This window comes from Neofelis nebulosa, chromosome 16 (assembly GCF_028018385.1).
Source record: "Neofelis nebulosa isolate mNeoNeb1 chromosome 16, mNeoNeb1.pri, whole genome shotgun sequence".
NCBI lineage: Eukaryota > Metazoa > Chordata > Mammalia > Carnivora > Felidae > Neofelis > Neofelis nebulosa.
Window position 1 is genome coordinate 28,720,807 of NC_080797.1, and position 13,730 is coordinate 28,734,536.

Here is a 13,730-nt window from a genome sequence, read left to right on the forward strand (position 1 = left end):
TCCTCAGCATGAGAGCAGATAGCCTCATGCAAAGCAGGCCCAAATTCTGCACTGGAGGTCTCAGGTGGGGACAAGGACAGTCTCTCCTGGCTCTGAGCTAAGCACCAGCAGCAGGCAGACCAGGGGGAGATGCCAGAGAGGTGGCTCCTGGAGGTACCTGAACTCTGCCCTGCAAGGATATGGCTCTGGGGAGTACATACCTGCAGCGGGATGACTACTAGATGGCCACAAAAGTCCTGGGAACCCAGCCAGTGGTGACACTTGGGTCAGGTGGGGCTGACAGTAGTATACCACCTTGATAATCAGCTGCGATAGAAGCACCCTCAGCAGAGCTCCTGGGAGTGGGGGGAAGAGGGGAGCCACCTCTGAGCTAACAGTGGTACCAGTCAAGTCATCTCCTCCTAGGACCCCTCTTGGAGTCAAATTTCCTGCTGAGGGACCCAAGCTGGTTGTCGGGCACCATAGCTGGCTCCTCCCAGGCAAACACCTACTCCATACCTCAACCAAAAGCATTTCCACAGGACCCCTTGGGTATAAATGATCCCTTTTATTGTAAGTAATGCGCGACACTGGCCTGGCTTTGCACTGCAAGCCCTCGGTCGAGATATAGTCAAATAACTATGGCTGCAGGTTCTTCTGCACGATCCACAATTCAGACACAGACACAGAGTGAGGGGGACGGGAGGGCAATGGGAGGGGCAGGAGGGTGGCAGGGTGTGGACCGTCCCCAGCCTTGACCTCTCCGTGAAGGTTTGGCCAAGGCCGGCATAGCCCATGGAATGATGAGCAAATGGCAGCATGGCCCTTCCCACAGCAAGCCTGGGGCTGCTAGGGGGCTGCCTTTCAGAATCTTTGGGCCCAGGCTGTCCTAGGCCCACAACTTGTCATCTGGGTTAATTAATATAAAGACAATAAATTAAAATTAAGCAACAGCTTGGTCCTGAGGATGCTGAGCCAGCATGTCCACAGTTTTTGGCACAAAAAAGTCAGGGTCTTTTGTTTTTTTGGAGTGCAGCGTTTGTTGGCTTGTTTGTAAATTCACTTTTAAAACCCATTCCCTGTGAGGTAAGACCCCGGGGCGTGGGGCTCTGTGAGAGCCTGAAGCTGGGACACACAGAGTCGTCTTGCGGCAAGGGCACTGTGCTCTGTTTCCTCTTGGGGCACAGGGACTGGGCACAGGGATGTGGGCCCAAGAAGAGTGCTGCAGCCATCAGGACGGGGTCGTGGAGAGGCCAAGCTGCCATCTGGCAGCTTTGGTCAAGATGAGGGGCCAGTCCCCACCCTGGGCAAGGGCCGAGGTGGCGACAGGAGCACATTGCTCACTGTCTTCACAGGGCTGGGCTGGAGGTGCCTGACAGGCCCCTGACGGACAAGGATGGAAACAGAGGGGCCTCGGCCCAACTGGCACCGTGCAGCACACATTCCCGCAAAACCAGCTGCTTTCATTTTCTCTTCTCTCTCTCGAGGCGTCCATCACCTGTAACAATCTAGAATTGATATATATAAAAACCATCAAATATGATCTGAGATATAAATTAACAAGTACAAGGCCTCACATTACATGATGTGAAAAGGCTAAAAACAGCGATAGAAACTACATTCATAAAAGTGCATCGTCAACATACAACGAAGGCTTTGGCTTGTTCTGGTGCCCGTGGGGAAGTGGGCATGGCTGGCAATGAGCTGCCTGGCACTAATCCCCAGCTCCCTGGAGAGACCCATCCCTGGGCACTGGCTTTGTTGTTGTTGTTGTTGTTGTTCCTTTAATGACAACTCCCAAGGAACTGGGTTTTGGGAGGGAGGAGCTCTAGCAATAGGCACATTTTGGAGGGGAGGGGCCGGAAGAAAGGACCAGCGCCCAGGCTGAGGTAAATAAGGCCAACTCTAAGCTGCTTGGAGATACTGGCTCCCCGACCCCTGCTACCATTCCTCCTCCAAGAAGGGAAAGGGGCTGAGACCTCATGGGGGAGGGCAAGGCTGGCCAAGGAGGAACAGAGATGGTAGTCTGGGACACAGTTGGTGACATCATATGGGCTCTCCCTTCTACCAGGGAGGGCTCTGGCCTAGCAGGGTCACAACTCACAGACAACCCGATACAACTTCCCTGGCTATCCAGAAGAGCCTGCCCAGGGCTCAGGGCGGCTAGTGGGGTCAGGTGCCCTCACCATGCTGTCCATCTTCCTTTCTGCTCCAGTGGGGAGACAGGTGCCAGGTCAGGAACACAAAGGCCATTACCTTCAGCTTTTTCCAATCCAGCCCAAAGGCCCAAGCCCACAACAGGGATACTCAGAGCCCAAGGGCACACAAAGTCTCCAGTTTAGAAACTGGGTACAGCATAAGAGTGACTCCAACTTGTAAAACAGAGACAATTGCATTGACAAAACTGGGTCTCCCCACCTCGAGTGGGGGAGTTCCACATCTCAGGCCCCTGCTGGGGGTGGGGGAGGGGTGCAGGGTCATGGGAGCAGGCAGGATGGGCTCCTCCTTCCCTGAATAAGGCAGCAAAACATTTGCTTCATTCATCTTTGGTAAAGGACAGGGACTGGCAAAGCTGGCCTGGGGGCTCTGGGGAGAGCACAGCCCAGGCCTCTGCCTTCCATTGGCTGTGGGATGCTGGGCTTGACCTCAGGCTTGGGTGGGCTCATCCAGCCCAGAGACGCCCTGGTGGTCTCCAGACATGGGGAGGAGAAACAAAATAACACTCTGCATGAAAGTTAACACTATTCAGACCCTTGTGTCTGTCCTGTGCCCCAAGACCCTTGGGGCTCTGGTGCCGACTGCAGTGTCAGGACACAGCCCTGAGGGTAAGGCCCTCAGTGCTTTGCACACTGTTCCTAGCCCCTTCCCCTCCACACTGAGCTTAGGATGCTGGAGCTCTCGGGTCTGGCAGGCTGGGGGCTCCCAGTCCTTGAGGCCGCAGCCACCCCACCCTGGCTCTGAGCCCCAGCAGTGGAAGGGGCATAGACAAACGCTGGTTGGACTGGAGCTCCATGGTCCACAGCCTTGCCTGGGAGAAGCAGCAGCTTTGCTGAGCCCCACAGCAGCCCCATGCCTGTGCAGCAGGGGCAGCGGGCAGCAGCGTGCCTTAAGAGCTCAGTACACGAGCTGTGCAAAGTGGTGTGTGAGCAGCTCCTCGGCCGAAGGTCTCTGGCGAGCCTCCACAAAAATACGCCTCAGGAAGTCCCGGCCGTGCTCAGAGATGTGGGAGGGCAGCTGAGGATTTGTGGGCTGGGTGGCAATCTTGAAAATGGCGGCCATGGCTTCATACTCTGCCCAAGGTGGTTTCTCTGTCAGCATCTCTACCACAGTGCAGCCCAGGCTCCTGGAGAGAGAATCCCATGTCACCCCTTGGCCAGCCCCAGGCTCCCTAACCTGCCCATCGCCGTGGAAGGAGGTGCCTTTCTCAGAAAACCCTGAGGCAGGATGGACCAAGCTGAGGGTTGACATCTCTGTAGAGAGTCCTCAAAGCCAGAAGAGGCCTCAAAGCACTGTTGGCCTCATCTACATGGGCTTCATCAACCAATACCCATGCAGGGGGGTCTTGAGATTGGGGAAGAGATCCCTTAGGCATGGACAGAAAGAGCTCTGAGATAACCGTATTAGTCTCCTACTGCTGCTGTAACAAATTACTATGAGCCCGGTGGCATAAGAACACAAATTTATTCTGGAGACCAGAAGTCTAGTAGAACTAGTCTCCATGGGCTAAGGTGAACATGTCAGCAGGGATGGCTCCTTTCGGAGGCTCTGCTTGGAGAGGCTGCCAGCACTCTTTGGTTCATATCCCCTTCCAGCTTCTTGCTTCCACTGTCACATCACTTGCTACCCACTCTGGCCTGCTGCCTCTCTTTTGTAAGGACCTTTGCAATTATTCTGAGCCCACCGGGATAATCCAGGATAATCTCTCCATCACAAAAGTCTTAAATTGATCCTATCTGCAAAGGCCCTCTGCCACGTAAGGAGACATTTACAGGTTATGGGGTCAGTACGTGGGCACCTTCAGGGAACCATACTCAGCCTACCACAATGACATTGTGAGGGGAAGAGATGCTATCACGACCTCCAGGCCCTTTCAGAGGATGGACATAAAGTTAGGGCGAGCAAATGCAAGCCAACTGAATGCTAGGAAAGGAAGAAGCTTGCTAATATTTAGAGACTGACCCAGGCCTTCAGAATGGGTGCTACTTCCTTTAGGGATGTTTTCTGTGGCCTAAGTTCCCAGCAATAACAAACCGGTGCGATCTGGGGTTGAAATGCAATGCATTTGCCCTATGGGCTGCTGCAGGCACCCACTTCCCTGCATATGACCCAGCTACCAGGAGGGGAGCCTCCTCTTCCTCCCACCACACTGAAACATTTCAAATGAGCTCATTTCTAGGTTGGAGTCACTACAGACCAGACACAGATATGCCATCCCAGCATGTCCCCGGCACTCACCACACATCTGCCTTCCTTCCGTAGCCCTCACCGCTGATCACCTCAGGGCTCATCCAGTAGGGTGTGCCCGTGACCGAGCGCATGCCCGTGCCCGACATGCAGATGGTCTGCAGGCGCTTGCTGGCCCCAAAGTCCCCCAGCTTCACGTTCCCGGCAGAGTCTCGGAGGATGTTGGCTCCTAAGGCATGAAAGAACAGAGGCTGCCACCCTCTGGGCATTTTCTACCACCCACCCTTTCCCCCCACCTTCCCAGGTCACAGGGCTGCTGGAGAGGATGGACTCTACCATGAATTGGACATGAATAGAAACACGCTATTGGCTCAGCCCTACAGCATGAAATGATCATCACCAGGGCCAACAACTGCACAACACCCAACAAGTATTTTCCCAAAGTGCTCAACCAATCTGCACCAATCCCCCAAAGAAGCAATTAAGGTCCCACTTTTCAGAAAATCCAGAATTCTTAAGTGGTCAGGTCTTGGGGACCCCACAGCTTGTGCCTGCTCACCCTTGATGTCTCGGTGAACGATCATGTTGCTATGCAGGTAGGACATGCCCTCCAGGATCTGCCGGGTATACTTGCGAGTCACACTCTCTGTCAGAGCTCCGTAGGCCTTCAATTGGTCTTTCACTGAGCCCTACAGCCACAGGAGTCAGAGGGAGTCAGCTCAAGAAGGGGTAGGAAGGGGCAAGGCTATTTCCAGCCCCCAGCATTGTAGCAGGAGCGATTTAGCCACCCACCATGAGCAATGCACCAGGCTTTGCTTGGAGAACAATATGAGGCAGCCCTTCCATCAAGCAACGTGTGACCCGCATCCAGAAGGGAAGGCCCTCTGCACCAGCTACAGGCAGTACTTACTGGACGGTGCAATCACCCTGTAAGCTTCGGGTCAGGGTGACCTGGGACACTTCACATCTCACAGCATCATTGTGGCCAGATGGAGGACCCCCCCTGACTTTTGAGTATCACCTCACCTTCTTCCCTGAGCCTCCGGTGTCTCAAGTGATCAGAAGCATGTCCAAGGGGCCCCTCCCCCAGAGCCCACGGCCCAAGTCTGGCCCTCCTTTGTGTGTGTCCCACATGTACCAAGGAGCACATACCCCTGGCATGTACTCCATGAAGATGGTCAGAGTCTTCTCGGCGCGGTCCCGCAGGCAGCCATAGTACTGAACTATGCGCTCGTGCTGCAGGTTCTTCAGCAGCTGGATCTCACACTCCAGGGCACTCACCTCCTGTGGGAGGGGCTCAGTGGTCACCTTGGCTTCCAGGGTCCTGGCTCTGCCCATGTGGGATCAGCTCAGCTTCCCTAGTAAGTGACTTTAGAGGGGTCTATCTGCCTCGGGAACTTCAGCTGGAGCAAAGGAGTCTCTCCCAACTGGCCCTTGGACACAACGCTGGGTAGCCCATGGGACGGTAGCATTCCCATGCTGGAAGAGGGCAGGCAGTGGGGTGGGAGAATGGGCTGTGGTGCTTAGTTACGGTAACTGCTGTATTTGTCCACTCGGACTGGAGTACAGGCCACAATCACAGTTGAACTCCAAAGATAAGCTCCTTCCTGGACTGAGGGCTGAGAGAGACTGTGCATCTGGTGAGGGTGGCCAGGACTGGCCACTGCCTCTCGGTTTGGGTGGTTTGGTACTTTGGCATCAAATTAGTTCCTCATACCTAATCCCTCCCCTGGAGGGTTTGATGCTCTTTGGACCACAGTCCCTTTGCCCCATAGCCATGGCCAGAGTGGAGAGCAAGGGAACTTGGGAAGAAGAATAATGGGGGAAACATCCTGCAGCATCTCGAGCAATTAGTTTATGCAACAAGACAGGCATTTTTATTGGGGAGGGGGTGGGGGACTGTAAGCCAGACCATGCGAAAGGCAGTACCTTGCTTGTCTCAGGGCTGTCTGGGTCAAATTGGACCTGTTTGGAAGCAAGTTCACGTCCTGTGTCCACGTCATAGCACAAATAGACCCTGCCGAAGGCACCCTGGCCCAGGAGCTTCCCACGGCGCCAATTGATGGGGGCACTAGGAGCTACAGGAGAATGGAAGGAAAGAGCATTAGCTCGGGCACATTATTTACTGAGATGTTGCCTTGGTTTCCAGAGGCTTTGTGATGGCACCTCTGGCTCAAGACCCCCTCTAGTTCTCAGCCCAACATCCCCACCCACCTGGAGCAGGCCCAGTGCCCCAATCAGTTGGACCATTAGGCCCAAGTCCTGAGAAGCAGATGATTAGCTAACGTCATAGTTAAATGCTCCTCTGCATTGATCAAATATCTTTATTTCCTAAGTCCCTAAATATTTTTTTAAGTTTATTTATTTTGTTTAGGGGGGCAGAGAGAGAGGGAAAGAGAGAATCAATCCCAAGCAGGCTCCGCACCATCAGCACAGAGCCTGATGCAGGGCTCGAACTCATGAACTGTGAGATAATGACCTGAGCTGAAACCAAGAGTCAGACGCTTAACTGACTGAGCTACCCAGGCATCCCCCTAAATATCTTAATACGGCAAGGACCGAGAACACTGCTCTTCTGGTTAAACATGGTCAAACTAGAGACCAGAGAGGGGAAGTGGCTTGTTGCACAGCAGTGGACTGAGGCCTAAGGCCTAGGGGATCTGCTGCTGACTCACAGGCTCTTTTAGTGTGGTAAGGATGGGCCAGAGCAGCTTGCTGCTGAGCTGAACGAGCCCGATGGACCACCGGTCTCCTGCCCTGCTGCTTGTCTGAGCACCCCCTGGGCAGTCTCCTTCTAGCCAGGGCCCACTCCTCACACTTGGTAGGCACGTTCCTCTCCTGCACAGAGAGGGCATTCTCGCTGTCCGCGCTCCGCAGGCGCCCTCTGGGGTCCAGGTACTGCACTGCCAAACCCATGTTCTCGCCATTTGTGCTCAGGGAACGGCTGGATGGCACCAGTGTAAAGAGGTTGCCTTGATGACGCCGTATTCGGGGAAATGTTCTTCTGCCTGAAGGAGTGCAGGGGCCAGAGAAGAGCAAGTCAGACCCCTGCCCACCAGGCTAATTGTGCACGTCACATCATTCACTGTCACCATTTGCCCTTTCACCTAACTCAAGCCAGAATGGTTCATGTCACAAGCACCCTGAGAATCAGGACAAAAGCAGGAATTAGAAGGCAGCCACAAATGGCTCAGGAAGCCCTGGCCAAAGGGAAGGCACGGGGCTGGCCCTCGGGTGCCACATCACTCACAAGGCCAATCCACTGCTGAAGTCTGTCTTCCCTGGCATGGTAATTCCAAATCAAACCTTTGTGGAAGCTCCATTCTGTCTGCTGCCATGGGGCAGAAGAGGGCGCTGGAGAGCTGGTGTCATGCAGCATGCTCAGACAAAGGACAGTGTTCCCAGTGCCAGCATCTTGGTTTCCAAATGCCGTCCTTTCCCCCATCTCCCCTCAGTCTCTAGTGCCTCAAGTCTGGGCACACTTTCTCAGGAATAAAGGAAAGAAACATGGGGTCTGGGGTGCCTGGGCCCAGCCCCTGGCAGTGCTTTTGTGTGGCAAAGCTCTACCTGAGTCCGTTCTGAGAGAGCCAGCAGGGGGCAGGGTGGAGGTGCACTCACCCTCATTGTAGTCCTTGTGGTGCACAGATACGTGGTAGCGCCGGGGGTAGGTTCCACCTTTGACCCCTTTGTCATACAGCTGAGTTTCCCGATCTGAATAAGATAGAGGAATCGCTGGTTTCTGGGTAGATCAATGTGAGTAAGCCATTTAAGCCCCTATGTCACCTGAGACCTCAGGACAGCAGGCCCGAGGAGAACTGAAGTACAGTCCTGGTTTCCCAACTCAGCTAGCAAGAGTAGAATGCCTGCAGCCCCACCCGGAAGCCCTGTAGTACTCATCCAGACTCTGGGGAACTCACCAGAGAACTCCTGTCTGTTGTCGGGGAAGCTCTGGGCTCGGGACATCCTCGATTTCCGGAAGGATGGGCTGGAAAAAACAAAACGAAATCACGACGTGGACATCGGCTCAGTGTACTTCAAAAGGCTGCCCACTAGGGCAGAAGGCAGGATATCCAGATGGACTCCCTTTTCTAACTCCCTCCCGCATCACTACATGGGATAGAAAACCCAGAAAACAAGATATCCAAACTGCTTAGCTGTTTGGTATGGAGTCTTGTTCTCACAGTTTGGGAAGGAAGCAGAGCTTGAGAGAAACGGCCCTCTTCTGAGTTCAGCCTTCTACTACTTTCTCTTTACTAGTCTGAGGCCCAAATCTGACAGAACCTTGAATAATAAACCCCTCCAGGCCTCCCAAATTCCACCTGAGCAGCACAACACTTTCCCTTCTTGCCCATTCCTCCCACCTTGGTAACAGGGGAAGAGTTGAAGAAACTTCCTTGTTCAGGGCAGTAATAAAAATAGCAACAACACCAAGCATCTTCCTTTCAGACTAATCACCACCATCCCATTTTAGAGATGGAGAAACTGAGGAATAGAGAGGTTAAGGGACTTGTCCCAAGCTATTGGACTTCTACTTGGTGGAGCTGGGCTCTATATGGCTCCAGATCCCATAAAGAGGAGGAGAGGAAAGCCCTGTGCTTTAGGCTGGGCCTCAAGGGAGTAAGTCCAGGTCACTGGGTTTCACTCCCAAGGGAAAGAAAACAAAGTATTGAAGGGGCAGAGGAAAAACCCAAGAACCAAGTGAGTACATTTAGCTATCTTTCCTAGCATTCACCTGAAGGGTCTTCTCCCTTACATGTAAGTGCTTTTTGAGAGAGCCACAGGTCAGAAACGGTCAAGGCAATGACACAGGGGCCGCCCCCTACTTCACAACTACTAGATTTTCTGTAGTCTTGTCCCACTGCCCTCCCCACTCCCCACCCCTGCTCAGCCACAAAGCTTAGGAGATAACCCAAAGCCAGAGTTGGTCCCTGTCCTGGCAGAGCCTACAGTTTGTGGCAGTAACTCCTGGCACTTTTGCCTGGGCCTTCTTGCTACCCTGGCTGAAGAGCAAGCCCCTGACAAGGCTATGAGCTGGACACTAGCAAGTAACTATGACTGAATTCTATGACATCTAGAGGGAAGACACTGCTCATCAGTTTTCAGATCTGTTAGGAAAGACATAATACAGATCTGGCCATAGTCACAAGGTCAGTACCCATATGAACAATCAGTTACAGGGAAAAAAAAAAAAATCTCAAACCTGCTCCAAAGCCTCTGACCACAGCCCTAAACCCAGCCAGACATGATCAAATGTGTTATTGGAAATAACAAGGTCAAGGTGAGAGGCTGGCTGGATAAGTGCTAAAGCCAACTCTAAACATACCCCTGCCGATGGGTGAATCAGCTCCACAGAACCATTTGGTATGTAAAAGATAGCACTTGTTCCCTCCCCAAGTGTGTGAACAAAATTCCACACCAAGCAGCATGGTAAGCTAGGCAGTCTGGATATTTTGTTTTCTGGTTTTTATAGCCCAGTGTCTTATTCCGCCAGAAACACTTGGAGGAAAAAAAATAAGGTAAACCCACAGGTAACAATTCAATTTTGTCCCCAAAACACTGAACTTCACTGCTTGTCAGGCCAGATCACAGCAATGAGGCCAAGCGCACAAGAGCAGCGTGTATATTATACAGAACCTCAGAACATGTCAAGCACTCAGAATAACAGAGCAAGCATTTAATACATGTGAATTGCTATCATGAGCTTCTATGACATTCATCAAACTATACAAACATAACATTCTTCACGGTATTTGAAAAATTAAGGAGATGGCTAGGAATCCCAGAAAGAGATTTCTTTCCCAGAAGCATGATGCTTTAACCATGGGTCTGCAGACCAGTGTCTAGATCAGAGACATACTAGCTAACTCTATTTCCTCAGCCCACCAGTTCCAAAAATGCCTACGTACTAACCCGCAGAGCAGCCACAGTCCCGTACCTGTCGGCTGACCTGTCCAAGGATTGGCAGCTTCCTGACAAGGAATTTTCAGCACTGCTCAGAGGATCCAACATCTGCAAGGCAAGTCATACAATAAAACCCAATCCCAGCCAGGTGAGTCAGGGCTTTACGGCCCAGCCAAGTCCAGCAAATGGTGCTTTTTGTCAAAATATGAAAGTGCCCTTTCTCTGCCTGTGCAGTGGGAAGAATAATTAGGAAGGTACCATTCTCCCCCATAGTCTGAAAGGCAAGTTTCCAGGAGTGAGAAAAGTGCCTGGCCAGCATCCCAAGGAGCTCTGCCAGGAGAGCAAAGCAGAGATGCTACTTCTCCTGTTGGCATTTTGTTGGCTCGTGAACATTGGGAGGCTGGCGATGGAGCTGGTACTACCCTGCAGAGGCTTCCAGTGCATCTGGGTGGGACTGTAATGCTTCTGTTTACACTCCATAATTTAAAATTTATAAAGACAAGTATTGTCCTCGTTTCACTGACAAATCACTGCAGGTCTAGAAAGGTTAGGAGAATTGTTTAAAGTCATGAAACTAGTTATTGTACAGCTGATACAGATGAAAAATTTCCTAGTTCCTCGTTCTCATATACAAGCAATAAGTACCTACTATGTAAGTTAAAGTGTTTCCCTGGCCCTTGGTCGAATGCAGTAATAAAAAGCCTTCAGATTAGTTTTTTCTCCAACTAAACTCCCTTCATTTAGCCTAAGGGGGTATTCCCTATCAGCGTATTCATTATCTGAGAGACAAAGTTAAAAATTACATAGAGAAGCAGAAATCAGACTTATGAAAATTCACTAACAACTTTCATAAAATTAGTTTCCAACTCAAATTATCTCTTCCTATTTAATGCTAGGGTCCATCTTGCCCATAATTTCAAAGTGAGACCAGTTAACAGAAGAAGAATGTGCGAGTACAATAACATGGCAGGTATGATGAAGGAGGAATACCAAAGGTTCAAAAGGGGCCTTTGGAAAATTCACTGAATCCTGCGAAGTCTTCTGTAAAAAAGGATAATTTTTTTTAATGTTTACTTATTTTTGAGGGGCGCCTGGGTGGCTCAGTTGGTTGAGCGTCCAGCTTTGGCTCAGGTCATGATCTCACGGTTCGTGGGTTCGAGTCCTGCGTTGGGCTCTGTGCTGACACCTCAGAGCCTGCAGCCTGCTTCGGATTCTGTGTCTCCTTCACTCTCTGCCCCTGCCTCACTCACTCTGTCTCTCTCTTTCTCAAAAATAAACATTTAAAAAAATGTTTATTTTTGAGAGAGAGAGCAAGGAGGGGAGGGGCACAGAGAGAGGGACACAGAGGATCTGAAGTGGGCTCTGTACTGACAGCAAAGAGCTCAATGCAGGGCTCCAACTCACAAACCGTGAGATCATGACCTGAGCCGAAGTTGGACGTTTAACCTACTGAGATGCCCTGGAGCCCCCAAAAAGGACAATCTTTATGACAATGCTGAAGAAATCAAAGGGGAAGTCAAGGAAGTTACATCGTGTTAGCAAAATTTTTGATATAAAAATTAAGCCAAAAAATTTTACCTGAATCATGCTTTTGTTCATTCTAAAAATTAGCAAATAGATGCAACTATCTCCTTAATCTGATTAAAGAAGAAACAAAATAAACTTATCTTAGTTTCACTTTTCCAGAAAGGCCCAATTGAATATTCTTTCACTACATACATGTTTTGGTCTCCGTTAAGTGGATTTATCTTGAATGGTCCGTTACCAGGAACAATTCACTTTAGCTAAAGAGTCCGGGGCACCAGGGAAGGACCTATGCATTCCTTCTTTGGCCTCTTTCTAAAAGTCTGTCCTCTCTAGGAGTCTAATACTCCCACACCTTCTAGGGCTAGCCAGGTAAAACAAAGAAGTAAAAGGACCAGAATATAGGGCCACGGGGAGGGATCAAGACCAAAGGCAATAAACTCATTTGCAATCTGAGATTTTACACCCAAGTCACCTCTAACACAGCCAATGTCCAGAAGTGTTCTGGTTAAAGAAAACAGAAAGAATAGTCAGTAAAATACCTAAGAAGGGAATCCTTATCTAAAAGCACTCCATAAACATAATTTTATCTGGAAAGCAAGAGTTAACAGAAGAGAGAAGAAGCAGTGTAAAGGGCTTCTCACAGCCTGTATAGTTTGGATAACGCTTTCAGAGATTAGCTATCATGGGGAAAGAAAAGTTGTAAGAATCAGTTTTAGGGGAAAGAAAAGTTACAAGGATCAGTTTTTTTGTAAAATCCCTCATGTGATGGTGCTGGTCCTTCTACTGGACACTTTACTCTTAAGAAATCCCCCTTTCCCAGACCGACTCCTAAACATTTATAAGTGCAGATCCTTCTCTTACGCAATCAAAGCAAAGCTCTGTGACAAGACTTCAGAACGAAGCCAGAGATCTTGCTCTCGCTGAATTCACTAAGCTAAAATGTCATTTTCATCAAGCGAGCCACTAGTTAAAAAGTTAGCCATTGAAATGGGTAAACTGTTCTGGAGGACGTACCCTAGAGTGACCCCCACAATGAGTCACAGCCTTGTATAAACCCCTTCCCTTAAATAAGGGGAGAACTTGTAACTTGCTTCTAGTCAACAGACTATGGCAAAGAGGGTGGCATGTTCATTCCTGTGATTATGTTACATTTGATGACTCCATCTTTATGTTACATTTTATGATCCACAGACTGGAGCAAGAGATTCTCCTTCTGGCCTTGAAGAAGCTGCCATATTGTGAGAGAGCCAAATGGCAAGGAACTGAAGGTGATTTCTAAGAGCTCAGAGTGCTCTTAGTCGCTCTTAGTGACCACTGAGAAGCCCCTTTATAGCCTTGGTCTGACACACTCCAAGGCATATCCCGGACCCCATACTCACACACTGCTCACTGGTCTCTGGGATGAACTCCCCCTCGCTGTTGATGCTGGTATAGGACCCCTGCCGGGCAATGCGTTGCTGCCGCTCAGGCACATAGCCAGGGGGAGGTGAGCTTCGTCCAGGGTTCTGGGAGCCTAGAGTACAGAAACAAGATCTTTTACAACAGAGCCCAGGATGTGCCCTTGAGAGGAGCAGACACAGGACCAGGTGAGACCAAATGTCTGTTGCAGAGGCTGGTACAAGGTAGGAGCTCAGCAGAATTCCATTCGTTTCCTTCACTGTATGTGGCCGATAAAATGGGTTAGACTCAAGATCCATTCCACGCTTCAGGTATGCCTTCCTGCACTTTCGAAGTTAATCAGCTAAAAGCTATTACATCTAAGACCCCCTGGGGTCCAGCCAATCAGATGCACTTGTGTGAGATTGAGATGGCTTCCTGCTATTCCTACCGCTCCTGGACACAGTCATGGGAGCCGCGGTTTTCCTGCTGCAGTGTTACCAGAGGCCCCACACCTGGTCTCCAGTTTTTCCGATGTCAAG

The 13,730-nt window shown here is 50.6% G+C and overlaps 1 protein-coding gene across 2 annotated transcripts in view; it reads right to left on the reverse strand.

Annotated features, from left to right (window-relative positions):
* Positions 1-532: 532 nt before the first annotated feature.
* MAP3K3 (mitogen-activated protein kinase kinase kinase 3) overlaps positions 533-13,730 on the reverse strand; it is a 61,295-nt gene continuing 48,097 nt past the window's right edge. For both annotated transcript variants that reach the window (XM_058705235.1, XM_058705237.1), the window contains 10 exons: positions 13,191-13,324; positions 10,319-10,392; positions 8,301-8,368; positions 8,002-8,094; positions 7,200-7,391; positions 6,313-6,461; positions 5,536-5,667; positions 4,943-5,072; positions 4,435-4,612; positions 533-3,322 (listed from right to left, as the gene is read on the reverse strand). In XM_058705235.1, the coding sequence (XP_058561218.1) occupies positions 3,094-3,322; positions 4,435-4,612; positions 4,943-5,072; positions 5,536-5,667; positions 6,313-6,461; positions 7,200-7,391; positions 8,002-8,094; positions 8,301-8,368; positions 10,319-10,392; positions 13,191-13,324 (1,379 nt within the window). In that variant the 3' untranslated portion in view covers positions 533-3,093. The remainder of the gene's footprint in view (positions 3,323-4,434; positions 4,613-4,942; positions 5,073-5,535; positions 5,668-6,312; positions 6,462-7,199; positions 7,392-8,001; positions 8,095-8,300; positions 8,369-10,318; positions 10,393-13,190; positions 13,325-13,730) is intronic.